At 28.2% G+C, this 27,470-nt stretch overlaps 1 protein-coding gene across 1 annotated transcript in view; it reads left to right on the top strand.

The window, feature by feature from the left end:
* Nucleotides 1-413: 413 nt before the first annotated feature.
* Sply (Sphingosine-1-phosphate lyase) overlaps nucleotides 414-27,470 on the top strand; it is a 53,751-nt gene continuing 26,694 nt past the window's right edge. The window contains 8 exon segments of the mRNA XM_067268176.1: nucleotides 414-595; nucleotides 12,300-12,465; nucleotides 14,919-15,094; nucleotides 20,952-21,203; nucleotides 21,299-21,390; nucleotides 26,995-27,013; nucleotides 27,016-27,033; nucleotides 27,108-27,215. Of these exon segments, the coding sequence (XP_067124277.1) occupies nucleotides 563-595; nucleotides 12,300-12,465; nucleotides 14,919-15,094; nucleotides 20,952-21,203; nucleotides 21,299-21,390; nucleotides 26,995-27,013; nucleotides 27,016-27,033; nucleotides 27,108-27,215 (864 nt within the window). The 5' untranslated portion in view covers nucleotides 414-562.

Raw genomic sequence — 27,470 nt, 5'->3', positions numbered from 1 at the left:
TGTGTTAAGATGAGAATTCTTGTCAAAATACGCATTTTCCTATTAAAAAGAAAAGCATTTCTGTGTTAAAAAATCCACATTCTTCCGACAAAACATTAAAATTTTATGCGAAAATAAGTATTAATAAAAAAAAAAAAAACTATTTATTCTTGTATACATTTACATTAAATATTATTATTATACTCTAAACATGTTATAAAATGACAAAATGTGTGAAGTAAATTCACCTTACATTCCATCCATTCATAATGTTTAAAAAGAAAATACAATAACAAATAAAAGTATCGACCGTAAGCGCATCTAAAACAAAAAGGGAGAGAACAAAAAAAAAGAGTGACGAAACACTAGTAATTTGCATATGTGACCTACTGATATGACGCATCCGATAAACAAGATGCGCATGCGTCAGACAAAACAAACGTTGTCATGGAGTTAGTATGAGTTTTCGCTGGTTGTTGGGTTGTTCGCTTTGTTTTGTTTATTTTTATTTCTTTTAATTTATCAATGAAATAGCGTAATCTAGAAGAAGAAAGAAAAAAATACACGCTTTAATAGAGCTTTAATGGAACGTATGATCATAGTTCGTAAATCAATAGTAAGTGATCAATTTCATATGATTTAAATGTACATTTCATTCTCCCTTATTATTGTTGTTAATTTATGAATGAATATTTCCAATGATTTAAAAAGGAAAACAATCGTACAGTGAATGCATATGAACAGGATATTTTGAAATGTTTGCTTTGTTCCGGTTTAATTGTTAAGGTTAAAATATCAAGGTTCATTAAATTTGTGCGCTTCATATATAATAAGTGATTCAGAAGTTCTGCTGATATTTATATATATAATCATTATAAGCATGAATATATTAATGATTAAAAAATATTCAAAAATAATAATGATTAAAGCTTATTCTAATCAAGTTTTATGAACCTTAAACCAATCTTTTATTTAAAAATGTTGTGAAAAAATTTGTAATTTAAACTTTTAGTAAATATGTGATTGAAGAATTCCTTAATTAAGTGGTATCAAGTTATGTGTGTGGTACTTGCTAATGATTTGGATTTAAATCAGTTTGATACACATATATTTCCTACACTTTTTATTTAATTAATAATTACTTAATTAGAAGTTAATTATCAAACATAAATAACAAGTATTTTCATTATTAATTTATTTCTGATATAGTTTTTAAATGAGTGTGTATACAATTATTACTAACATATACACTGGTGTGCAAAAGCAACAATGTAATTTTTAAGCAGACAGCCATGAAATTGTAGAAAAGGGCTTGTTGCAATCAGTACAATAAACACTCAACTTGGTAGAAAGGTGATTTGTATTGGGGAAGAAGACATCACAGGTGACATGAGGGCACGTAGAACGTGTGCAGTAAGCGTAAACAGTGAAAGATTACAATAAGAAGGAGGCTTTGATTCCATACTGTATGTGTTCTATTCATTTTTGTGCTAGTATGCTCTCTTCATCCTTTAAGTACAAAATACTGTCTCTATATTCTGAATTTCATGTCTCCCAGGTGATTTATTGTGGAGTTACAGCAAAAAACAATTGTTGCTTAAGTTTTGCACACTATTGTAATTTTAGATTTACTAAGTTGATGTAATAGTGAGAAAATTACTATAAATTTTTGTTAATTATTTATTATAAAGGTTAAAATGTCAGTTTGGAAAGTTGCCTATCAACTAAATTTAAGTTAAAAATATAAATATTTATTTTATTACTAATCTCTTCTTAAGTTATTTCCAAGTGTTTTTTAATTGATTTTGATTCATCTTCAAGGTTATCAAATATTATCATAACAATTTTTCCAAATATGTGAACAAGGTTAATTTAAGTTACATAAAATAATACCTTAAAAATATCATCAAAATTAACTGTAATGTTTTGTGATCTTGCGCCTTATTTTAAGAATATAAATAAATACGTATATAAACTGCAAAGCTATTTAAATGCTTATTAAAAATGTGTTTGAATTTATATGAATGCTAGTTTATATAGATGTAACCTTGAGGATGAAGCAATGCAATTCAGAAAAGCTTAGAAATTAAAATTTTTTTGTTCTTGTATAAAGAATTTTATAATCAAGGAAAAATATATATATGAATAATGATTCTTTAGATAAATCGTAAATATTAGAAAAATAACTTTTAAATAAAGAATAGTCAAAGTTGAAAATAAAGAAAATATGAAAGTCATTTTTATAAAAAGTTTCACTATTATTTCAATTTCTTATGTTCTTAATTTTTTTTAAGTTGACAAAAATATTGCAATAAAGCATTAAATTCTTATATAAAAGCTAAATATTCTAACTATTTCTATATTCCTTTGATTCTATCAAACTGATTATTGTATCAAATTTGAAAATATTTATTTTGTGGAAAAAAGAAATTGAAGATTAGCACAGTTTATTCAAAAATTTACACACAAAATCAGATAATTCATTTTATCATTTTTACATTTGGTCTGTTTACATCATTTGATTGCAAAGTAGTGTGACCTGATGATTTTTCATAATTAGACTTAATGATTTTATAGCCTAAATTCTAAAATTAGAAGTTTGCTGATAAAGAAATATTTTTGAATCATTATTATTTTCATTATGTATGCTATATTTAAATAAGTGAGATAATATTCAATTAGAATATTATTATAATTCCATTTATCTATATTTAGATCTAACTCACCAGTTTTATATTATTGAGTATCTTGATTATTATTCTAAATAAGGAAAGCATCATCATGATTAACAAAAAAAGTGAAATACAGTATACTTGTGAAATTAGATATTTGTGATCTATTTTACTTGTCATAATTTTGTTATATATAGATTATATATATTTAAAAATTTTTCTTCACAAATCTAGACAAATCTAGGAAGTTAATTCTTTCACTAAATTAATTTGTCTTAAATCACTATAAAAGTTGCACACAAGAATGAATTAATGTATGTGTATGTATCAAAAAAGATATTTTGTAAGTCGTAACATAATTTGTAGAATAAAGTTCAAAGAATTTAATGGTAAGAAAATGTCTAACTCACAAGTTTATGGTAATGAAAGGAGTGTTAATGAATTTCATCAAATTGAATAACACTTGAAAAATTATTGTAAACATGATTAAGCCAAACAACTATTTGTTGCCTATTTAGAATTGGAAAAATTTTTGGAAGTAAATTTAAAATAGAAATTATTTTAGTTGTAACAACTGCTATTAATTGCATTTGTTAAGTTTGAATATGGACATTTGATTTGTTTGTGAAAATTTGTACAAAATTTGCCTATTACTTATTAACTTTTTTCTCAATAATTTCTTAACTTTGATTCTATGTAAAGTAAATTTTTCTATTTATAAAATTCCCTCCATGTATGAAATATGACAAGATTCTGTCCTTAACTGTTTTTTTTTTTTTTTTAAATAATAAAAATAATACCTTTCAATACTAAAAGGCATAAAAATGGTTGTATGAAGATCTATATAATATAACTTTTTTAGGAATACAAATAATTTATTTTAACTGCCAAAAAGATTGAAGTCTAATGTTAATAAATATGTGGGTTTAAAATTAATCATATTAATTTCTCTCTTAATTAGAAATTCTATTAAATATGTATTTTTAATTTCTGGTTTAAAAAAAGATAACTTTTAGATAAGAGCCACCTGAACTTTATTAGTGTTTGAGTCATTTATATAAGAATAATATGATATTTAAATATTTTATTTTTAAAAACAGGCATAATTTTAATGTATTTCTAAATTTTTGCAATCTTACATAATTGTATTGTAGAAAAATACATGAAAATTCAAATTTTCTTTCCTTTCCAACTTACGGAGGATAACCTTTGGTAGGCTATATCCCCTAGGCCCTAGGGGATATACCAAAGTAATTAAAGTGTTTCTCTCTGCAAAGTTGGTTTGTCTTTTACCGTTTTAATTTTATTTCATTATTAATGTAATGTTTTAGAATATTTTGGAAGTTGCTTATCCTCGTAAGTCAGAAAAGAAAGAAAGTTTGAATTTTCGTGTATTTTTCTACAATATAATTACGTAAAATTGGAAATTAATCCAACTCCATTGTTTTAAGTAATCTATTTTTTAAATTTTTGCAATTGAAAAAGAAACATTTTGTAGGCTGCTTGTTTGTATACTTTAAAAAATGGCAAGGATTTTTGTCTCAAATACAAGTAGCCCTCTTTGTTCAATTGATCAATATTATTAAAATTTGTTTTTATATCTAATAAATATTATTTAAATATGGTTTTTGGACATGTATTATTAATCTTATTACAGATATTTTTAATTTACTTTGTGAGATTTTTTCTGTTGTAATTCATTTACCAAATGCACATATAGTAGAGATATTTTCTGAAAATATCAGACACTTTGCAGTTTTATTTGAAAAATCAATATCTGTATTAAATAATGTAATTTATTTAATTTTCTTAAACATGTTTTAGTAACATTTTGATTCTTTTCATTCAACCAAATTCAATTAGTTTTTTTATATAAAATTTTTATGTAATTTGAAACTAAAATTTGCAGCAAATCATACAAATTTATCTTTAGGATCTTGAAGTTATGTTCATATGTTCATCTTGAGAATATAATTAGATATATTTATTTCTATGTAACAGATGGAAAACTAGAAAAAAATTAATTTACAAAATCTTTTATTTATCTATTAATAACTTTATGTTAGTGTGAATATTTAATGTAAAGTCTTATATAATGGTCACTCACCAAAGTTTTCAGCATAAATTTTTTTCATAACTAATAATTTTTGTCTTTTAAATGCATTGCAAATTATTCCAAATGATTGCCAGACATTATTTTTAAAGTCATTTTTAAACTGCCATTTTTTTTATTGAAATAAGAAAGAATGCTATTTGTCTTTTATTTTCATGTGTTATCACCTGTGATTTATAACAGTGGTGATGAATTTTTGCATAGACATATACCTATAGTCATGTACCAATCCTTGTCTTTCCTTATAGAAAGCTATGGTGTACCATTAATTATTTAAATTCTAAATTAAACTAAAATCTGAAAATGTTTATAGTCAATATGGATACTAATTTTTAAATTAAAATGTAAAACCTGTAAATAAAATGAGTGATATAGTGGAACCTTGGTTAATGAACTTAATCTGTTCTGCGACTCTGTTCATTAACCAAAGCAATTTTTCCCAAAGAAATTAATGCAAATACAATTTACAAAAATTCCTCAGGCTAGAATGAATAATTTTATTTGTAAAATGGATTTTCTTTGATGAAAATTAGGGTTTCTTGTCTCCTGGTCTTTTGCTTGTCCTGAGATTTTGGGAAAAAAGTGAACTGTTTCCCGGAATCCTGGGATAGAATTAATTATTTTTAAGTTACACAAAATATCATGAAATCAAATGATAAATTATTTTTCATTTTTTAAAGTAATTTAATACGTTCTGCAACCTCCAAAATCATATTAATAATGCTGTGTAAGATATATATTAAAACTTACCTTTGAATTACATAGAAATTTTCACAAATAGAAAAAATTTATTAAAGTTTGCTGGAAACTACATACAACAACAACAATAAAAATGCTTTGAATTGAGTTGAAAATTTAAAAAAATGAACTTAAAAAGTAATTTTTGTTTTTAAATAAAACATAATACAAAATATTATTGTAAATTTTTATAATAAGATTTTAAAAAGCAAAGATGGTCAATACTCCGATCACTCAATCTGATTCTTATTTTAGTAATGAAAAGTCCTGCTACCGAGAATGCCCTTTCTGATTCAATTGATGTGAGTGGAATCGTCTTTAAAGCATTTAAGAGAAGACAGATGTTGTGTGTTTTTTCACCTGTAGCCTGGAGATTTCTAGTTTGTTTTTGAGATTGTAGTACTTCTTTTGCTCTCTAGTATCGTTGATTTGTCTACTACCTCAGCTGCTTTATTCAGATGAATTCAGATCAGCTGCTCAGCTGCTCATCTGAATTCGAAGCCTTCCCATGCCTTATGACACTGCAAATGCCACTTCCTTGATGAAACCTATCAAACCACCCTCGGCCCACTTTATTAAAGTCTTGCCCGTCTGCACTTATACTGGGTGTCTGGGTCAACAAGTCACTGTGTAAATTTTTAGCCTGTTCACAAATTATATCTTCACTAATACTGTCTCCAGCAAGTTGCTTTTCAATGATCCATATTAGCAGCAGTTTTTCAACTTCATCTGAAACTTTAGATCTTTTAAAGAATTAAAAGCTAGTGGTTTTTTTCAGTAACATATCATACAAGGAGCATTTATTGATATAAGTTTTATAGGAGGAAATGCATTTTGGGTGTTAATGACCCCTCTTCAGTTCTTATACTTTACAAAAGGAAGCTAGATAAGGATTACATCATACATAATAATACATATATTTAAAAAAAATTTTTTTATAACTTACATGGTTGATTATTAGATCTTTAGATCTTGTTTTGATATCACATTTACTCCTTTGCCACTTCAGCAGCTTTAAGTGCTTCTTTGTTTTTGATAATTGTAGAGATAGTTGATTTTGCCACATTATATTCTTTAGTAATATCAGAAACACATGCCATTCTTGTGTTTTGCAATAAGTTCTTTCTTTAATGCTACACTAAAATGTTTTCTATTGCCACTATAACATTTTTCTTTCTTGGGTGCCCTATTGATTAAATATATAAATCACAAAACTGAAAAAAGCAAGTTTAGCACAAACACTCAGAAAAGAAATGTTTACCTCATGCATGCCTAACAACAATTAAAATTTGACACAAAAAACCATTGTGTTCGTTATCCATTATCTGAGAGAGAATTTTTGCGAAATAAGTTTGTTAACAGTTATTAACTAGGGTGTTTATTAACCAAGGTTCTACTGTATTTTATTTTCCATAGTTAAATAACTAAACAATAATTGTTTATTTATTAAACTAGTTTAGTTAAAAGTAAAATTATTTTGGTGTGGGATAAAATGGAGTGAAAATAGCCTTTTGGAAAGCATAGAGCCTTAAAGATGATGGCACAATGTATCAAAATGATTACACTTTTTTTTAACTTTTGATTATTAAGCAAATAATTTATGAATTCTTACAGTATATTAGAAATATTATTTCCAGTGGTGTGCCGTGACATTTGATGATAGGGAAGCTGTGTTTCTGTAAGAAGCCAACCTACAGGGGCAATCAATTAATTGCACGTCAGGGCCGTTTGTATTCGTTTGTTCGATAAGCCAGTAAAACTGTACACTTCTTTAAATGTATTTTTAATAGATTACCTGACGTACTTAATAAATAAGAAAGTTCAATATAATACTTATAGAAGATAATTACCTCTGTTATTAGATTCAATAAATTCCCTATGACCTCTAAATGCCAATTCTTGCTTTGAGAAAAAACATATAACATCTATTAATTTAGATATATCTATTAATCGTAATTATCTTGTTATAATTTTCAATATTTATTTTATATTGTCTACCAATGTTAAATTCTATTCCGCTTTTATTTCCAAATTGCTTCAATTTTACAAAAGAATCGTCATTCGTCATAAATTTTTTTGGTGACATATTTATATTTAATTTAGGTATTAGTCTTTCTCTGTTAATAATGTTTTCTTTTTCATTACACGGTCTTGAATCAAAACTTTTTAAAAATAAATTTTTGAATCACTAGCCACGATATAAGGGCTAAAATTAAAATTATAAGAAAAACTTACTTGGTGAAACAAAATGTGTAATGAATATACATGCCTAGTACAAAAAATTCTTCAATTGTATGAATATACTTTTAAAGAAACTTATAATTAAATATAACTTTGTGAAGAAACGTACATAAAAATAACAAAATATTCTTTACTTTTTAAATCTTAAAACAATCCACTTAGTGAAATAGCTCCCTACGAGTGGCTAATGAATGGAATCAGAGACGGTCCAGGTAGGTGTGTGCATGCCAAATCCTGAGGGTGCCAATACCGGTCAATGTCAAATGCCTCTTTCGTCGCATCACTAGTATATCTCAAAGGACGCGACAGGGTTGTTGTAGATTTTAAACGTTTCTCACCATAGCTGTAAAAATCTAAATATGTTAAACTTAACAGATTGTCCATCGTTCGTTTTCTAACTAATTCATTTTAGGACCAAGTGTTCACGGAAATTTCCAAAATTTACAACTTTTCGGTCACTCTCATTGAACTGGAAAAATTTCTGTCTTTATTACATCTAATATTATGAAGAGATCAGACCCCACTGTACTTGGCAAGAGATTGGTTCGGTTAAGCTTCTGTTTAAGTAAAATTTCGGCTCTTTCATCAGGGTTTTATTTATGTTTCTAATTCCCTAATCTCTTAATTATTTAACTACTTCTTAAGTAGAAATAAGTTGAAACCGGTTACTTTGTACTTGAATACCTGTAGTCTTGGGAAAGAAGTGGAAAGAACTTTTTATGACAACCGATACATAAATCGTAAATTTAAGGAAAATAAATTCTAGAGCTTTCTTTGTACCATTGTACGTCTCATTCATTAAATTTGGTTGTAAATGATGCTGCCAAAGTAACAGTTAATTTTTTAACACTGTACTAGAATTGTACACTTTTTTTTCCTCCATCCCCTTACAGATGGGACATACTAAATCGTAATATCACCGGTTTAACATTGAAATCCGTAAGTAATATAAGATGGGAGAGCAGAATAAACGCAGAATAACTATATCAAATATTTTAATGGTTTTTTTAAAACTCCTGTCAACTATACAGAACTATCATAAAAACATGCTAGTGAACTCCTGTCGGTTGGGTTAAGTTACAAATTTAGTCTAGGGTGGGCAACCTTTATTATAACATGAGCCAGAATAAATTTTACGTTTTTTCTGTGGGCTGTAGTAGTTAATTGATGCCTTCTTGTGACTTGCAATTTTTTTAGTCTGCAAATATGAAATAAATAAATGAAAAGTTAATTACTACATTTATTTCTCTTAACGTTTTTGAAAATTACAAAGAATTGGAAAAATAACTATTAATTAGTTATTTTAATTAATAACTATTAATTAGTTATTTTTCCAATTTAATAATCTATTAAAGATCTTGCGGGCCGGATAGAAACTTTTTGCGAGCCGTAGCTGGCCCGCGGGCCGGGGGTTGCCCGCCGTTGATCTAGTCTACTTATGATTCACATAATCGGGCGAGGGCGGTCGAATATCTAGCAGGCAGGTGGCTAACAGCTGTGGTCTGGGATATAAAATTAGATGCTTTATGCGTGTGTTGCTTCTACCAGCTAAACCGGATGAGGTTGGTGCTCTGTAAACCTCATGTGCCGATGCCTATATAATCTGGCTGATTAGAAACTGACCTGGTTTCGACATTCCTTCCACCACCGAATTATTCGAATATACAATAGCAATCTTATTGTTTTTTTCACATGTAGTATAGAAATTTGTAAAAGATACATAATGCAGTTATAATAAAATATTAATTTTAATTAATGCAAAGTATGTTAAAATATGAAAATTTATATTTTATAAAATACAAGGTAAGGTCATTGGAAGGTGGAATCGGCGCTTCCATCGCTTCCAATGACAGCACGCCACTGATTATTTCTGATGTATTGTTTAGTTTAAAAGCATTATTATTATTAGAAAATCAATAACCAAATACAAATTAACAAATTAATCTTTTATTGTTCTCATTCTACTCATACATACTTTATTTCACTTTCTCATGCATAGTATTTCTCATGCATCTAAATATTATTTTTTGAGTTTACTGTACTTACCGAAAAAACCAAGCAATATTTTAAATTTTCAGTATATAATGGGAAGAGGTGTAATATATCAAAATTATATTTAAAAAAGATTGATATGTATATGTTACTGGCAAAACCCGATTTTATGCCAAACTAGTTTTGCCTAGGCCAAACTAGTTTAGAATTATTATTCAAGTATATTAATGGTTAAAATAAAATTAAAAGGCAATCAATTAGATGAACAATATTTATTCAAACATAGTCTACTTAATAATTATGGTAATTTATTAGAATAGATTAGTGTGAATGTATGTCTCTTTAATTCAAATAAATAAATCTGGTAGACTTCCGGAGTCTACCGGATTTATTTATTCGGATTAAAGAGACATACATTCACATTACGTATATACAGCTACCACATTTGACACTGAGAAGAATAGGTTAGGTTAGGTTAGAATGCGTGTCCCCACTGTTTTGTCTTCTGATTGCTGGACTCGGAGAAGAGCCGCCACCTTCGATACATAGGGTAACATTAACCCCATTTTTTATAACTAAGACTATATTTGAATAAATATTGTTCATCTAATTGATTGCCTTTTAATTTTATTTGAACCATTAATATATTTAATCATTAATATACTTGAATAATAATTCTAAACTAATTTGGCCTGACACACTTATGTCAAACTAGTTTGGCGTAAAATCGAGTTTTGCCAATATTTTGAAGGTTTTTCAAATTTTAAGAATTGAAGTCACCATCAAGAATGAGAAAAATGAAACTACTGTAAAGAGGCATGGCTACAATTTTCTATTAAGAAATGACAATTCAAAATGTACATGGTGTATCAAATTGGTCAAATGTGCCTGACTGAAGATTAGTTATTTTTAAGTGTCCTTTAATCCAATTTTAGAAATCTGGAAACTAGACGAATTAAGATTCTAATATGATTTTTTTTTAAAATAGATTTTAGCAGAGTATTCTCTTGATTAGGTTAAATAAAATTGATCAACACTGACAACAAAGTGTTGATTATTGATATGTTGATTAGATAAAATGTGAGATGAATTCATCTATATCTGTGTCTACATCAATTGGCACAATTTTTTAATGCCTTACCAGATATGCGAAAGTTTATTTAACTAATAAATTGCAATATTTATACCAAATTTTATTTATATAGTAGCAAATTTAGTTTTGTTGAATAAATTAATTTTATTCTTTATTTAGATTTATTCACTGATTTTCTTGTACTTAATTACTATATTTATTATAGTTAGTTTTTAGAATTATAATTTATAGTAAATGATGTTGAAATTAGTAGAATCAGTGTTAACTGTCACAATTTATAAATATTTAATCATGATCATACTATTGGATTTCTATCAGATTATCTGTAATTGGAAATTTAATTACATATGAATTTGACACTAAAGGCAAACAGAGTATCCACTTTTTATTGTTTTATGATTGTATTTATATAATGATTTGTAATTCTGATTTAAGTAGTAATTTTTGAAATGTTTGTTTGAAATTGTATATGAATCCTGTATTCCTGTAGTTCATGTATATTATGTTGCTATATAGCAGGGGTGGACAACTTTTGTGCACATAAGATCTACTTTTTATCGTAAAAACGTGTCACGATCGACTTGTTGTCATAGGCATAGTCTAAGTGGGGAGGGGGAAGTGTGAAATACATACTATGTTTATACACTGTTTCAGTACGAAGTGCACTCACTGCTTGTGAGTCGAGTCATAACTGCATGCACACAGTTGCGTTCGGTTACAAATATAATACATTAAGTCAAGACATCGCTAGCGATCGACCAAAATTGGCTTGGTGATCGACCGGTCGATTGCGATCGACTTGTTGGCCACCCCTGCTATATAGTATTACTACTTGAAATTTGAACTCAAATAAAGTTCTTCTCTAGAAATTTAAGATGAAAGGACTTATATATAAATATACATGAATATATATGTAATGTAATTTATATATATATTCTTCATTATCAGATAACTAACTTTTTATTCAGTACTTTCCAATGATTGAAGTTTGCTGAGTCAGTATGATTAATAATGGTTTTATACACAATAATGGAAAGCTACTGAGCAGGAAGTATGGAAAAATTTATAAAATATTTATTACTGATAACATAGTCACGTCATAACATCTTCAGAATAGAGTTGAAAATTAATGGTTATGTTGAAATTTTATTGTTTCTTATTTTCCAAAAATGTGCATACAATAGTCAAACAATTAGATGAAGCATATACATACTGAATGAATGATTTCTTTTAAAATTTTCATACAATGAAAATAACTTTCAATAAAAAAGTTCTAAATATGATAAATATTTAATTGTAAAATCTTTCATCTGTAACTAGTTTGTTGTTATTTATATAAATTAAACAACTTTTACATTTTACAAGTATTTATTCTTAAATCTAAGTGAACATTTTTATAAGAAAAATGTTATCTAATAATTATTTTGATTTTAAAAGTAAGAAATGTGATTGTATTTATTTTTTTTTTCAGGAACATATTGAGACAATTTGGTTGGAATTTACAGAGAAGAGTAATGAAGTGAGAAAATGGATTAATGATTCAGCAACAGACATAGAACCATTATTTTTAATATTATATAGTGTTTCCTTAACATTATTACTTACTTGGATTTGGAAAATTTTTAATGATGAAGAAAGTAATGTAATATTTACATTTTATAAAAAACATTAAATTATTCACAAAAAATTTTTATTATTTTTAATTTGCTGTATTGATACAGGGTGTATATGTATGTCCTGGTAAAAATTTAAATTACTCAAAGTACAAATTCAGTTCAGTTCAAATGTTTTGTAAGAGAACATTGTTCTCATTCATACATTGGCATATTTTGTAATTTGTTTTTCACAGATTAAAAATATCTTAACATATTTGTTACCAATCTATGTGATTTTGTGTCATGAAAGTCACCTGACACAAAATTGCATCAACCAGCAGTGAACATGTTATCCTTTAGCATGTGTCCTATTATGCTGAGAAACACAAATTATTTAACATTGCTTATTCCTTATTTAAGGCTGCTGAAAGAGTAAATGTTTTGATTTGGCAATTAATTTTTCTGGGAAAAATAAACAAAATAATTGCAATTTAATAAGTGATATGATTAATTTCATAAAATAAATTTACTACTTTCAAATTTTTAATATTAATTAAATTAAATGATTGAATGGTTAATATATACTGTAAACATCTCTAAGCCCAATAATTATATTAAAACTAAATTATTGCCAGATTAAATTGGGCTATATTACTGCTACTATTATTAATAACACTGGCCAACAAATTTTTTTCGAATTCTCAGTTGCATGAGATTTTTTTCACTGATTCTTAATAATTTGGGTGTGCTGATTTCAAATCTGCAAACGGTTTTTTTCTCAATGCTCTAGTTTTCATGTAATTCAAACTTTTGCATTCCAGCACTTTATGTTATTGGCATGGTATATAATAAAATTGTGTAGATATGGAAATTGATTTTTTTTTTCAGATCTGATCATGGCAACAAGGAAATGTCCATGTATAAACAACTCAGACAGTTCCTGCTACATTTGTGGATACTTCACCCTTATTCAACAAAGACAATATAACTTCCTTTGTGAGGCATGCTTATAAAGCATACTTCGGACTTACTATTGGAGACCAAGATCAGAAATGGGCTCCACATAGGGTATGTCACAACTGTGAGGAAATGCTGCATGATTTGTCTGAAAGGGAAATGTAAGGTGTTACCTTTTGGAATTTCCATGACCTGAAGATCATGGAAGAGTGCTACCAAGGGAGATGGGACAAACATATGATGGCAGACTACTGCTGGAGCATTAAACAGGATTGTCCTGAAATAGGTCACAAATGAAAGAGCCTGAAATGCAAATTTCTGCCTCTTGTGCTTAGCCCCCAGTATAGAACCAAATGTGTTATGTAGCAATCAGTTGATGCCTGTCTGTGTTTCCATGTTTTATACCACTACAGACATGTAGAGTATTTTGCAATGTAATGTTTACTAATCACCTCATTTTAGGATAGGTTATACCTGTATATGTTTCATTTTGTAGCAATGAAGGAATTTACACTATTATGCAACTATGTTTGTTAATTAGCTAATTTTTAAATTAGTTTATGATGATATGGGTTTCAGTTTGTATTACTAAAGACATTTACATTATGTTGCAATTTAATGTTTATTTCCCAGTTCATTTTGAGAGTGTTTCATCAAATATCTATCCACATATGGATCAATACATACAGAGATCAATGAGTAAAACATAAAAAATTGAAATTTTGACATTTATAGACTGCAAAAAAAACAAGAGCTTTCTGAAAGAAAGGAATCCCTGATCTGAATTCAGCATCCTTAAATTAGTTAAGAACAGGTGTTGATAGATATTCAACAAAAAATTTGTTGGCCAGTAATTATTTTTGTTATTAATAGTAGCAGTAATATAGCCCAATTTAATCCTTCAGTAAAGACTTTGTTCTGCCATTCTAAAGGATCTATGCTTGAGTCTAAGCTGGATCCTTAAACTTTTATAGGAGTTTTTTGGCCTGAAGTTTGACATCTGTCCTTCACCCATTCTGTTGTAGACTTGATCACATCCACAACAAACCATTGAACACTAGAAGTTGGTTGTGGGTTTGCACTTTTCCAACAGGCTGGCCACATGGAGTTTTCTGGGTTTTCTTTACACTAGTAACACCTAAGTAGGAACAAATTTCCTGTAGAAACTCCTGGGATGCATTCCCCTTGGTAGGTCACCCATGTGTTGTGTTGTCATAACCAAATAAACCAAACCAAACCAAACCACATCCACAATAAACATGAGTAAAGATTTCTTAGTGTCTGAAGAATAGAAAGACAAAAACGAATTATTTTATACATTGTCAATAGAATATTTCTAAATAAAATCAAAGCATGCAAAATATATATATATTTTTTATTTGCTTTCTGATTGTTGAAATAAATAGAATTTTTTTTTCTTACCTTAAACAAATTAAACAAAAATTATGATTGTTTCATTATAATTATAGTTTATTTTATTAAAAATAAATGTTAAATGATTTCTTCATATTTAAATTCATATTTATTTTTCATTTCAGATCTGTTGGAAGTAATTAAGAGAAACGTTTTTTCTATAATAAAAAGACTTCCAATAATTCGGACAATTGTTGCAAAGGAGATAGAGAAAGCAGTTCTACAGATAAGAAACAATACAAAAAAGATGATGAGTAATCCAGACTACCACCTTCAGCTACCAAAGGAAGGTTGGTCAAAGGTAATATTTTGAAAATATTGCATTAAACAAAATTTTTTATTTAATATTTAAGTGTAATGTGTACCCTTACAAACAATAAAATCTGAAAAATAGGAAACAGGATTAGAATTCACAACCTGGCAAATTAGAGAATTTAACATGTACAGTACATGACTATTACATCTTGCTGGAAATGTTATATATTCTTGATTTTTATCATCATCATTTCTTGTTTTTCCTTGCATAATCCTAGCATAAAATCACTTTTTATATCAGTTCAGTGCTTTGTACAATTTAACAATCATTTATAGTTTGAAATAAATTTAAAATAGAGTTTGCACTTTGTGCATAATAAAAGATATCTCTCTACTAGTGATTCTTCAATTGAATTACAGTAGAGCTTCGTTTATCTGAATGAATTGGGGACTGGGGTTGTTCGGATAACTGATTACGTACGAAAAAATATATTAACCTATCCCATGTTGAAATTTCTCTCTGTTGCATGTCGCTTTGCGTTGAATTTTCATCGATTTTAAGCCTAACGAAAATTTTTATAATAATAATCGTGGCTATTGTATCATTAAAAATTATTTCTTTATTTTGTACAAACAAAATAAATATATTGAAAAATATAAAAACAAAAAACTTATACTTTAGAAGTTAATCTAGTATCAAAAATGTTCGACTCAGCATGACACAGTCCGACTGGAAAGCTTTCGGTTAACTGATGTTTCAGTTGATCGGCTTTCGGCTAAATGACCTCTACTGTATACCCAAATTCCGATAATTTTTCTTGAATAGTATGAAAAGGTTGAGGCATTGTTCCCATCCATTATTTATGTGGTCAATCCTATTGCAGGTCAGGACTTCCTGTAATGAACAGAATTGTGGCTGACTGTGTAGCCTAAATATGCAAGTGTCTCACATTAACTAATTAGTCAATTATTAAAACAGACTTTGTTTGTCTATAAATAATTATTTGAATTGCTTGAAATTAACTTTAGCCTTCAAACTGAAGAAGCATATTCTGAATTTATTGATTTATTATAAGTGAATGATAGGTTAAAAAAATTTATTAACATTATTAATAACAGTAATAAAATCCTGTTACAACTACTACATAAAATGTTAGGCAACTGCATTTTAATTTTGTAAAACTTTCAAAAATTTCTGTAGTAACAGTTAAGCTTTCGTCACCTCAAAGAAGCCACCTGCCAATTTGTGAAATGTGACCTTGCATTATTAAGTAAAATTACTCCTGAGAATAGTCTGCTGTAATTTTTGAGGGTCTAACAACAACTTTTGATGGTTATTGTTATTCTACAAAGATAAAGAGCTGAAAACAATACAAGGTCACATTTTGCCATAGTGCACAGGAATTGCTGAAATATTTCAAGTGGAAAATCTTTGAATAATATCTGTATAATCCCAATCCAGCATCATCTGACTTTCATCAGTTTTTGCATATGAAGAAGCTTTTGGGTGAATAATGATTTAGCAATATTCAGTTATTCAGCTATAACTATGTATTTTAAGAAATTAAGTTTTTAAAAGAAATTCAATACTTAACTGTTGAGAAACAATAAAGGAGAGATGAGGATGTAGAAAATAGGTCTACTGTAAACCTGGAATAAATTTAGGAAATAAAGTTTCAAGTACATAAGAATACCCAAAAGAGGACTTAGATAGTTTACAAACACATTATAGATGTAAGCCAGGAAAAGCCCTATCTCAAAAAGTGTTAATAAAAATATGAGAGCTTTTTGGGATCAGGCAAAAGTCCTAAAAAACGAAATGCAAGGGAGAAAGATTGTAGAATTGTTGTGGATTTATGATAAAAACTTTGAACTTAGTGGTCAACTTTAGAAGTAGTGAAATGCTTCTCATTTAAAATGGTTAATGAATAAACTTCAAAAATAATTGAAGCTTTATAGCAAATAAAACTATTTTTTCTTAAAGTTTTCTAATGTTTTTGATGTTATGATCTTTAAATGTGTGTCTGTGATGATAACTATCTTGCTAACAGTTGGCATTAGTTTACTCAAAGATGAATTTGTAATTTGATAATGTATTTATGTTTCATTAAAGATAATGTTAAAATACATTTTTTATTTTAAAAACAAGCAGATGTTAAAGTACATTTATCAAAGTATTTTAACATCTGCTTTACATGCAATGTAATGTTTGTCCAGAGTGATGTCTAAAGTCATCAGATCCTGCAATGTAAGAAGTGGGATATTAGACTGGTACTTTGATATGATCTCAGTTGAGTTGTGATTGATTCTGGTTGATAACTGTCAGTTTTTTAGCCTTCTGATATCATCGATGACAGATTTAAAAGCCTTTCATTATTATTAATAAACTATCTTTAAAATACATTGGTTATATGAATCAGAATAAACAAGTCAAGTCAGCATCAGTGCTGATGATACGCGTGGCCATGGGCACACGTATCATCAGCACTGAGCTGCTAACAGCACTCATGCCTGCTAAACAAAGTAGGTTTTCACAGAGGATGTAGGTAATGTGAGTTAACATGGGCACAGAGCCAGCTGAAAATGCATACATTATTTACAGGACAGGAAGACGCATGACCAAGGGCACATAGCCAGCCAAAAAGAGTATAATCGTAGGTGAGAGTCTGAGTGATGGAGCTAACCTGATCAGCTCAGCGCAACCTGGAGGGGTATGAGTTGGTGTACTGGTTACTATGGTACACAGAGGTGTTGTTTCTTATCTGATCTCAATAGTAGTTGCTGCTGCTGTGACTGCCGCTGAGATGTTTTATGTATATTTCTCGGCTTGCACAGATGGTATCACTGACCATGAGTTTCTTCATTGTTTTGGCGTAATTTCTAGGGATAGCTAGATGTCTGATGGTAGCTTCATTGGCTGGATCCCAGCTGCCCAGAGCACCTACAATGAATGCATCAACAAAGGTATTAAATCCCCTACCTTTTAAAAAGTCAGCTAGGGCCTTGTATTTTTCGATTTTTGCAGATCTAGCAGTAGGAAAGGCATCCTCCCCGTTTTCAAAGGGCACCATCACGTCAATTATCGTTGCTTCCTTTGCTGACTCGTTGAGGAGTACTAGATCTGGCCGGCAGTTATTTGGGAAGTCTGGAATCCGTTGATTGATGAGAAGATTTCCTCCTTTTTTGTCAAAGGTGTTGGCCAGGCGATGCAGGATGTTATTGTGCCTCTTGGTTATATCCACCATGCTCGGGAGGCAGTGGCTCAGGACGTGTGCTAAGGTTTCATTGCGGTGTGTGCACCGCCTACGTTACAATCAATCAATACACACCTAGTTGTTTACAAAATAATGACCTACAATGAAAGCAACAATTAATAGTTAATTACAACTTGGAGTGTAGTTTTGTTAGCTATAACTGGTGATTTTTAACCCAGATAATTAGCAAAAACAATCAATTTTTTTATGTCACCAATTCAAATGACTGTGAAACTTGTACAATACATGTTATATATTCACTGCTCTCTGACAGACAGGACAATAAATTGCTGATTGGCCTACTGTTTCTATAAATTTTTTATTAAAATTTTTATGCTATAACTGGATTCATCTTGTGATTTTGTGATATTGTGACTTACAATTTGTGCAATAAATATTGGCTCTTTTTGAATATAACTGTGAAATAATCCAAAAGTGACATTTTTCAAACAGTTTAAAAATTGGGACAGCATATTAAAAACAAAATTGTCCCACATAATTTAGAATGTCTGATTACTTTAGTGATGCCATTTTCTTAATTTCTGTTTTCAAATATTAAATTTCAATTAGTGAAAATAATTCCTCTTACATAAATATATTGTCTGCATTTACAAAATAATTTAAGTGCTGATTTTTCAAGAACTACATCTCATACTGTTGATAATATTAATCATATTTCTTACAAATATTTATATATTTATATCATAATATATATAAAACATTATATAATAAAGTACGTACTTTTGTTTTATTATGTAATGTTTTATCAGGTGTAAATCAATGTAAGTGAATGTATTTCCAGAAATTGCAACATCAGATAGTAGACAGACAAAAATGTAATGTCTTAAAAGCAACTGAACTTTTATTTTCTTCTAAAAGATTAAACATTTTATTACATAAAAAATTAACTTTTCTAAGTTTACAAATCATATTTTGAAAATGTTAATGCAAACGATACACAACTAAATGCATTTAAACAAAACTAAGTTGTTTGTTGTTTTTGTAGTAGCAATTTTTAATTCATCTGTTTTCAAATCACATAAATTCTAGCATTTGATTTGAAGGTCACATTTTGTTCTTTTATGTGATGAAACTTTACATAATAAAATAAAAATATTTGTACAGTTTTTATAAATGTTATTTTGAATCATATATTAATATTTTGATGATCTACAAATTTCTGTAGATCATCAACATATTATGTTGATTAGTAATATTAGTAATGTTTATAACATGCAAGACAAACTATGAATAAAACAAGAGAGAGGTGAATAGGTCAGTCAAAAACATCAGGTTCCTTTCTTTTCAAAACTCATAAAAATGGATACATAAAATTAATGAAATGAATAAAAATGTTTTTTTTTTGTCACTTTTAAAAAAAAAAAAATACAGTAGACTCCGCATAAGTCGTCACCCAGATAACTCGACACCATCGATTAAGTAGTCAGTTTCTATGGTCCTGGCCGACTTACATAGACATTAATGTTAAAAAACTCCAGTTTACTCAACACCGTTTAACTCATCACCACTGGATAAGTCGACATACTTTTGCTGTCTCACACACCAATAAGTCATTACCCCCTTCTGAAAAATGAATTCACTCCACACGTGTGGTGCAAACTCATTTTTTTTTCAAAAGGGGAGTCAATTCATTTATTAATACATATTAATATATTTAATAATATAAAAATATATATATATATACATAGTAATAAAAATGTCTTAACATTTTATGTATTTTTATGTATAAAATAATAACAGATAAACAAAAAGAAAATATACAATCTACATCAACGTCACACCAGAATCCAATTTTGTATTTTCTCATGCTAGAGGCATTAAGAATCCTTAGACGTTACTTGCCAACAATTGCGAAAATGATGTTTTCAAGGTGTTCATGATCGTTGAAAAAGAAAGTCAAAAAGTGCTCAAAATAAACAACATTAACGAATTTTTCAGTTTTTCATCTACAGAGTAATTGTAAATGGAAGACACAATGTATTGTAAGCCTATACTACTGTATAATGCACTACTGTATTTTCTTAACTGTAGTTTTGTGGTTTTTTTCAACTTCGCTTTAGTCGTCACATTAGATAACTCGACACATTTTCACTTCCCCTTGGGGTGTCGACTTATGCGGAGTCAACTGTATATTATTGTCATATTGTTGGTTTATATATATATATATATATAAAAGATTAAATTTTGGAGATTCCAGTGGCATAGCGAGGGGGGGTGCAAGGGGGTGTATCATGCCCCAAGCGCCACTCGCAGAGGGGCACCCAAATGGTCTCCAAGACAAATTATGTGTGTTTCTGGAGAAGGGAGAGGGTGCCAATAAAGTGTTGTGCCCTGGACGCCAGTTATGTTTGCTACGCCACTGGGAGATTCCTCTGTTTTTAGAGATTGCTGGTTGCCTTCTCTATTAGAAATTTGTTATATTTTAATTGGTTTTCTTGAAATCTCATTTAAAAATTAGAGAATTATATATGAGGTTAAGTATTTAAATTAACTTTGTTATTAAGAATTTCATTGAAAAAATTATGTTTTATGATTATAAATGTTTGTATTGTGGTTCTGATATTTTATATATGAATTAATGTGATATAGTAATCAAGTTTTAAATAAAGTGATATAAATGAATTTCAGGAAATCATTTTGGAAGAAATTGATAAATATCAGAATAGTAGGAAAATTAATTGGAAAAATGGTCGTGTGTCTGGAACTGTGTATGGTAATAATGATCTTGAAGTTAGAGATCTTATGACTTGTGTATTTAACAAGACTGCTTGGACTAATCCATTACATCCTGATGTATTTCCTGATGTAATTAAAATGGAAACTGAAATTGTGAAAATGGTTTGTCATTTGTTTGGTGGAAGAAATGAAGAATGTGGTATGGTAAGTGTTATTTTTCATATTTTTATCTAATTAAATATGTGTTTTAACATGTATTCTATTTATGTTAATTTTGTTTTGTTTTATACTGGAATTAGGTTACAAGTGGAGGAACAGAAAGTATTATTTTAGCATGTAAAACATATAGAGAATATGCAAAATATGAAAAAGGTATCAAGTGTCCTGAAATGTAGGTGGCCATTAATTAAGTAGTCATTTGAATTTGTCAGTAATAACTGGTAAATTCATAAAAATTTAAAATTAAAATACTTAAAATTTGAAATGTAAATTTTAAAGCTATAATTACTTATTTATAATAAAAAATAATTTATATAATTATTAGACACACTCCAAAAATAATATATTTTTAATATATTAAGATTTATCAAATGCAATAAACTTTATTTTTAAAATTATGATGAGTGATGAACAAAAGAATATTTTTTTATTGACTTTCAGAATAGTTTATTTGACAAAATCTAAGTTAAACTGCACACCAAATGTTGCAATGTAAGAACAGATAAAATGGACATACTGTCAGATGATGTTAAAATCCTTTTAATAATGCAAGTACTTTCAATGATACAGAATCGTTGCCATCAGGTTAATGAACATTTGGAATTGGAATAGAATTCCTCTACATGTAGTAAGATTTTATTAACATTTAAACATTTTAATGGAATTTCAGGCTTACCAGATGTTCATTATTCTGATGATGACAATTCTGTATCATTGAAAGTACTTGCATTATTAAAAGGATTTTAACTAGTGATGTAACGAATATTCGGTTACTACCTGGTATTCGGCTATTCGGCCGAATGCCGAATATTTAAATCACTAGTCAGCCGAATACCGAATATTTAATTACTATTCAGCTGAATACCAAATACCTAAAAACAGGAGTAAGAAATAACAAAAACAGTAAATTAATCATTCTGGTAACTTTTATTAATGCTGAACATTAAACTATAATTATTAAAGTTAATAAGAAAATAGCATCTAACTCTAGTATTAAATTATTTTGTAATTAAATAATATTATAGCTTTTATCTAGCCCGATATCTTATGGCATTGATGGCGTGTAGGTTAGAATGTATTGGGCATTAATGTTATTGTTTAGTTAATTATGTTATATTCGTATTCATGTATATTTTAATATTTTTTACGATATTTTAAAATGATTTACGAAACGTTTTATTGAAACTTATCGTATTTAATGAAAGAATTATTTATCTATTTCTAGAAGATGAGTAACTAATATATAATTTATTTTATATATAAAGCAAAGAATGAGCATTTCTCATTATATGCGAAAAGATAACATTTGAAATCATGTTAATTTTAAAAATATTGACAAAAACAATAGCAACAAAATATCACAAAATAGAAACTCCCCAATAATATATTTGAACTGTTCCACAACTGGGGAGAAACTAGACCATATGTCGCCACTAAAGTATATCCTTAGGGTACTATTCAGTCTACAAATACATAGTAAAAACAAAATTTTAGTGTTTAATTAAAGAGTTAAAAAGATCGATTGCAAATAAAATAACTTATAAGTTATAACTTACATCTAAATACCAACAACTGCCGAATCATATTGGGCTATTTACGGCTATTACATAAATTATAAACCAATTTTGCACTAGAGGTAGATGTTAGGCTCCATCTCGTATTAACTTTAATAATTATAATTTAATTAATTTAAATAATTTAGACCTAATGGAAGAAAAAATCCTAGTGACAGTGGGCCAATAGAGAGCAGGGTGTGCGATCTTTGTCATAATGCGGTTTGTGCGCCAATTTTCATACGTGCGTTAATCAAGCCGAATAGTTTGGCTGCATATTCGGCCATTTGGCAACACTCCTGGCCAAATATTTGGTATTCGGCCACGCTCCTAGCCGAATATTTGGTATTCAGCTGAGGCTGAATATACTATTCGTTACATCACTAATTTTAACACCATCTGACAGTTGTTTACTCTTTGTTCTTATAGAATAGTTATTACAGATAATATCAAATATTCCTACATCTTACTGAATCAGGGAAAAATTGTATCTGAAAATATATTGTGATTAAAAAGTAACTCTACAAAGCTAATAATGCAGTTGAATAATTTTGTCGAAATGAAGCATACAAGAAATGTTTCAGGCAATATACTATTTTTTAGTTACTCAGCCTGTTCAGGCATGTATTGAAATGTGTAACAAGTTTATTCATTCCATCTTCAAAAACTTTTTTTGTTTCAACAACTTAGCAATGACAACTTTTACCACTATATCAATATAATGAAAAGATGACTATAATCTGTTTATTTTAACCTTGTGCATGACTATGAGAAGATATACAGTTACCTTTTCTCTTTGCTGGACAAAATTTATCCTTTCACTGTTTCTCATTCTTCTAACATGGAAGGTTGAAAACTTAAAAAAAAAACTGAAAATAAGTAAAAATCAAAGCTTTACATAAGACAGATTACCAAAACTTTTATTCATGTAAACAATTAAGTAGATACTTTGGATTTACTTGGAAAAAACCCAAAAGTCACATTTAGTACATTATGAAGAGATGAATGATTGCCATTAAACTCAATATCTTTACATTTTATTACCTGTATTAACTGTCTGATCATAGCCTGATAATTTCACAAGTCATCTGGCTTTAATCAAAAATCAGGTTTGTTGAGTTGTTGTTTATATTAAGTTATCTAATGCAACATTAATATTATTGCTGGATAATTCGTAACTAATCTTTGTATGCAGTTCAATGTGAATTTATCCACTTCAGTTACAGATTTGCTTCTGTTACCTTTTTTTCTAGGTGTCAACAGTTTTTGTTTAGTTGAGGAATATTTTGACATAGTATCTCTACTAACTCCTAGAACTAAAGCAATTCTTTGGTACACAGATTTTACATCCACAAAAGGACTTCCACTCTCACTTTTTTTCAAAAGTAAAGGGTAGAGGAAAACCTACAGTAAAGAAAAGGCTTTGTAGGTTTAACTCATTTAATTTGTTACTATTGGTAATTAAACAATTTTAAATCTGTCTTACTAATTTATGGTTTTAGAGGGAATTATTTCTTATGAAAGCAAGTTCAAGATTAGAATAAACAGACTACATGTATGTATTCCTTAAAATATGGGAAAAAATGGAAATCAAAAAGGGTCAGATCTGAATTGTAAATTGGATGATAAACTTCTTGTTGAAATGTCTGCAGTAACTCCACAATTCAGTGTGGACTTGCTGCAGACTACTCTGCAACACTTTCATGTAACATGATATTGTCTTTTTTCATCTCGGTGCAAGAAGACAATGTCATATTTCATCAGATACAAGTTCTCAGTGCATATATAAATTTTTTAAAACAAACAGATTTCACTCCATCAATTGATAGAGGATTTTAGTAAATGGAATATTTTTGGTTTGTAAAAATTGATTAACTGCTCAGACTTCCTCGGGAAACCACTTTTTTTCTAACCTTGTCGTCATTTTAAAATGCTACATCATTTTAAAATGTTTACATTTTAATGCTATACTGAATGCATGGATCATTTAAACCGTATTTTCAATCTGGATTATTACTAACCTCCATTAGAGATACATTGACCTTTTTTTGGTTTTTAAACTGGACCTCATAAAGTTATTTTCTTCATTCCTTCATACATCTATATTAAATTGTATATAAAAAAAGTAAAAGTGGTTTACAATCATTCAGATTTTAGATATTTTAATCTTATAAATTACTCCTACAAAATCATTAGGAAAAAGATGAGATTTATAATTGTTCAGTAAAGTCATCTTTGCAATTGTATAATTGCAAAGATGATAATCAAATACATTCTAAAAGTAGTTAAAAAAATGCATTTAAAATATATTAAACTACTTTTCCTTTACATAATACAAATAAATTATTTTCTACATTTAAAAATAAATAATGAATATAGTTTATCAATATAAAGATTTTTCCTATGTCATCAATTTTTTGCTTTTTAATGATGTAAATCATCTTTTAAATTGGACCAATTGTTTTTTGGATTTAGTTTTAAATCATTTGAAATTAAAATTTAATAAACTAATAACTCAGACATAATCTAATAATCTAAATAAAAATGTTTTTAAATTCATAAACAATGTTAACAAAATATCTGTAGAATAAACTCATCTTCCAAATTCTTCTGATAGATAAATGTTTTCTTTACATATTTTGTGTATAATTTATTCCAAAATTCTAGCTCCAGCATAATCTATCTTAATATCCAAATTTTGCAGGAATATTTCTTTACAGTCTAATTTAAATCTACTATTACTACTACTTCAGTATGCTAAAAAGTAATTTGTAATTATGTCAGTACTATTTTACATGCCATCATTTACACACATGCAAAATTTACAGTTATACAGGGACATAGACCACCCATATACATCTTTTAAAATAAAGGAAAGTGAGTTTCATCAAATATCTTAAAAATTTTGATACATAAATCGGTTAAGCTCTATTGAATGATAATATTTTTAATTTCTAGTACTGGCTGGAAATGAGCTATCTGGACCAAAAGTTAAATTTTTTTAAAAATGGAACATGGTGCTTTAATTTAGATCCAGATTAGACAAAAAAAAATAAGATTATTTTGTCTCAGCCTTTCTCTGGAAACTTCGCCACTGACTATGAAATGATCTCAAAAGTGTGATGAACTCTTCTTGGTAGAGCCTTATTGCAAGCAATTTTGTTGTGATAATTTTTAGCTAGCTGAGTATTCAGTATCAACAAATTTAAACATTACAATTGTGTTGTATTTTCATTCAAATAAGTTTTCATTTTCAGTTACACACCTATTAAAATGTGTCACTAGGACACATTTTGATAAGTCTGTAGCCATGCAATGTAGCCATGTCCTAAGAAGTTCTCCAAGCAACAAATTCTTTTTCAAGCAGAGATGCTTGCAGCAGTAAAAAGAGTGCTCAGTTTGAACATTCATTGAACAGTAGTTAAAATCATCACCAAATAGATTGTTACTAATGATATATTGTATTTTTGTTCATCAAAAACACTGTTGCAGCAGTAACAATTTTTGTTAACTCAGCATCAATTACATGTGATTTTTGTGCCAACATTTTTATTGTTTTGTCTACATCAACAATATGTCAATAAAAACATTTTGTAACACAAGTTATTTTCTTATTTTTACAGTATCATTTTTCTCCATGCATCATTTTCATGATCATCTCATGATCAGTGGAGATGTTTTCAGATAAATGTTTGGGACAAATTTATTATTATTATTTTATTTATTCAAATCTAAATTAAAAAATACTAAGTTCTGTTTTAAAAAATTTGATTTTCAGTCTGATAACCATTTCCAGTTAGTACTGGAAGTTGAAAATATTACCATACCCAATTGAATTATCAAAATTTTTAGGATTTTTGATGAAGCTCACTTCCCTTCATTTTAAAAGGGGTCTATGAGTGGTCTTTGTCACTCTGTATAAACAAGTAGAGACAGATTGGTTTTTTGATCTAGATAAATTTAACTGGAATAGTATTATATTTGTATTTTCTTCTTATATTTAGGCTAAATTACAATATTCATTGAATCAAAAATAGTAAGTTATCATTTTAAAAAATTTATGACATTTCATTTATATATTTAGAATATTAATTTTGGTTTGTGGTTAGGTTCTAAAAATATCAATGTTATAAGAATTTTTAACATTGTTTTATAAATATTTTAATAGTTCTTTAATTTTTTTTTTTTTTACATTTTTCACATAATAAAAATTATTTTCATAGAATTGTGCCTGTCACAGCTCTCATGCTGCATTTGAAAAGGTAAAAATTTTAAAGAATGAAATATAAATTTATAATAAACAAATGCAATTGTTAAAATTTTTGCTTACATATAGGCTGCTCATTACTTAAAAATAAGAATAAAGAAGATTTCGATGAATTTGGAAACAATGCAAGTTGATACAAAAGCAATGAAGAAAGCTATCACCAAAAATACTTGTCTTGTAAGTTATAACTAATATTTAATTATTTTGATAATGGGACGGACTTATTATAATAAGTCCCATTATCAAATAAGTTCCATTTATTATTGTCAGAACGTAGTGACGACTAATACTTGACTTCGTGCATTCCTTGTCAACAAAATAACTCTGGAATGAGTTGTCCGATCTTGATGAAATTTTCTAGGACGACTCATCATCACTCAAGAATGAACTGATTAAAATTTCAACTTTCAAAAATGATCCGTTTTTGTAGAA

The sequence above is a fragment of the Centruroides vittatus genome, unplaced genomic scaffold, assembly GCF_030686945.1.
Source record: "Centruroides vittatus isolate TY-2023 unplaced genomic scaffold, ASM3068694v2 contig_3175, whole genome shotgun sequence".
NCBI lineage: Eukaryota > Metazoa > Arthropoda > Arachnida > Scorpiones > Buthidae > Centruroides > Centruroides vittatus.
This window is presented reverse-complemented; position numbering and strand designations above follow the sequence as displayed.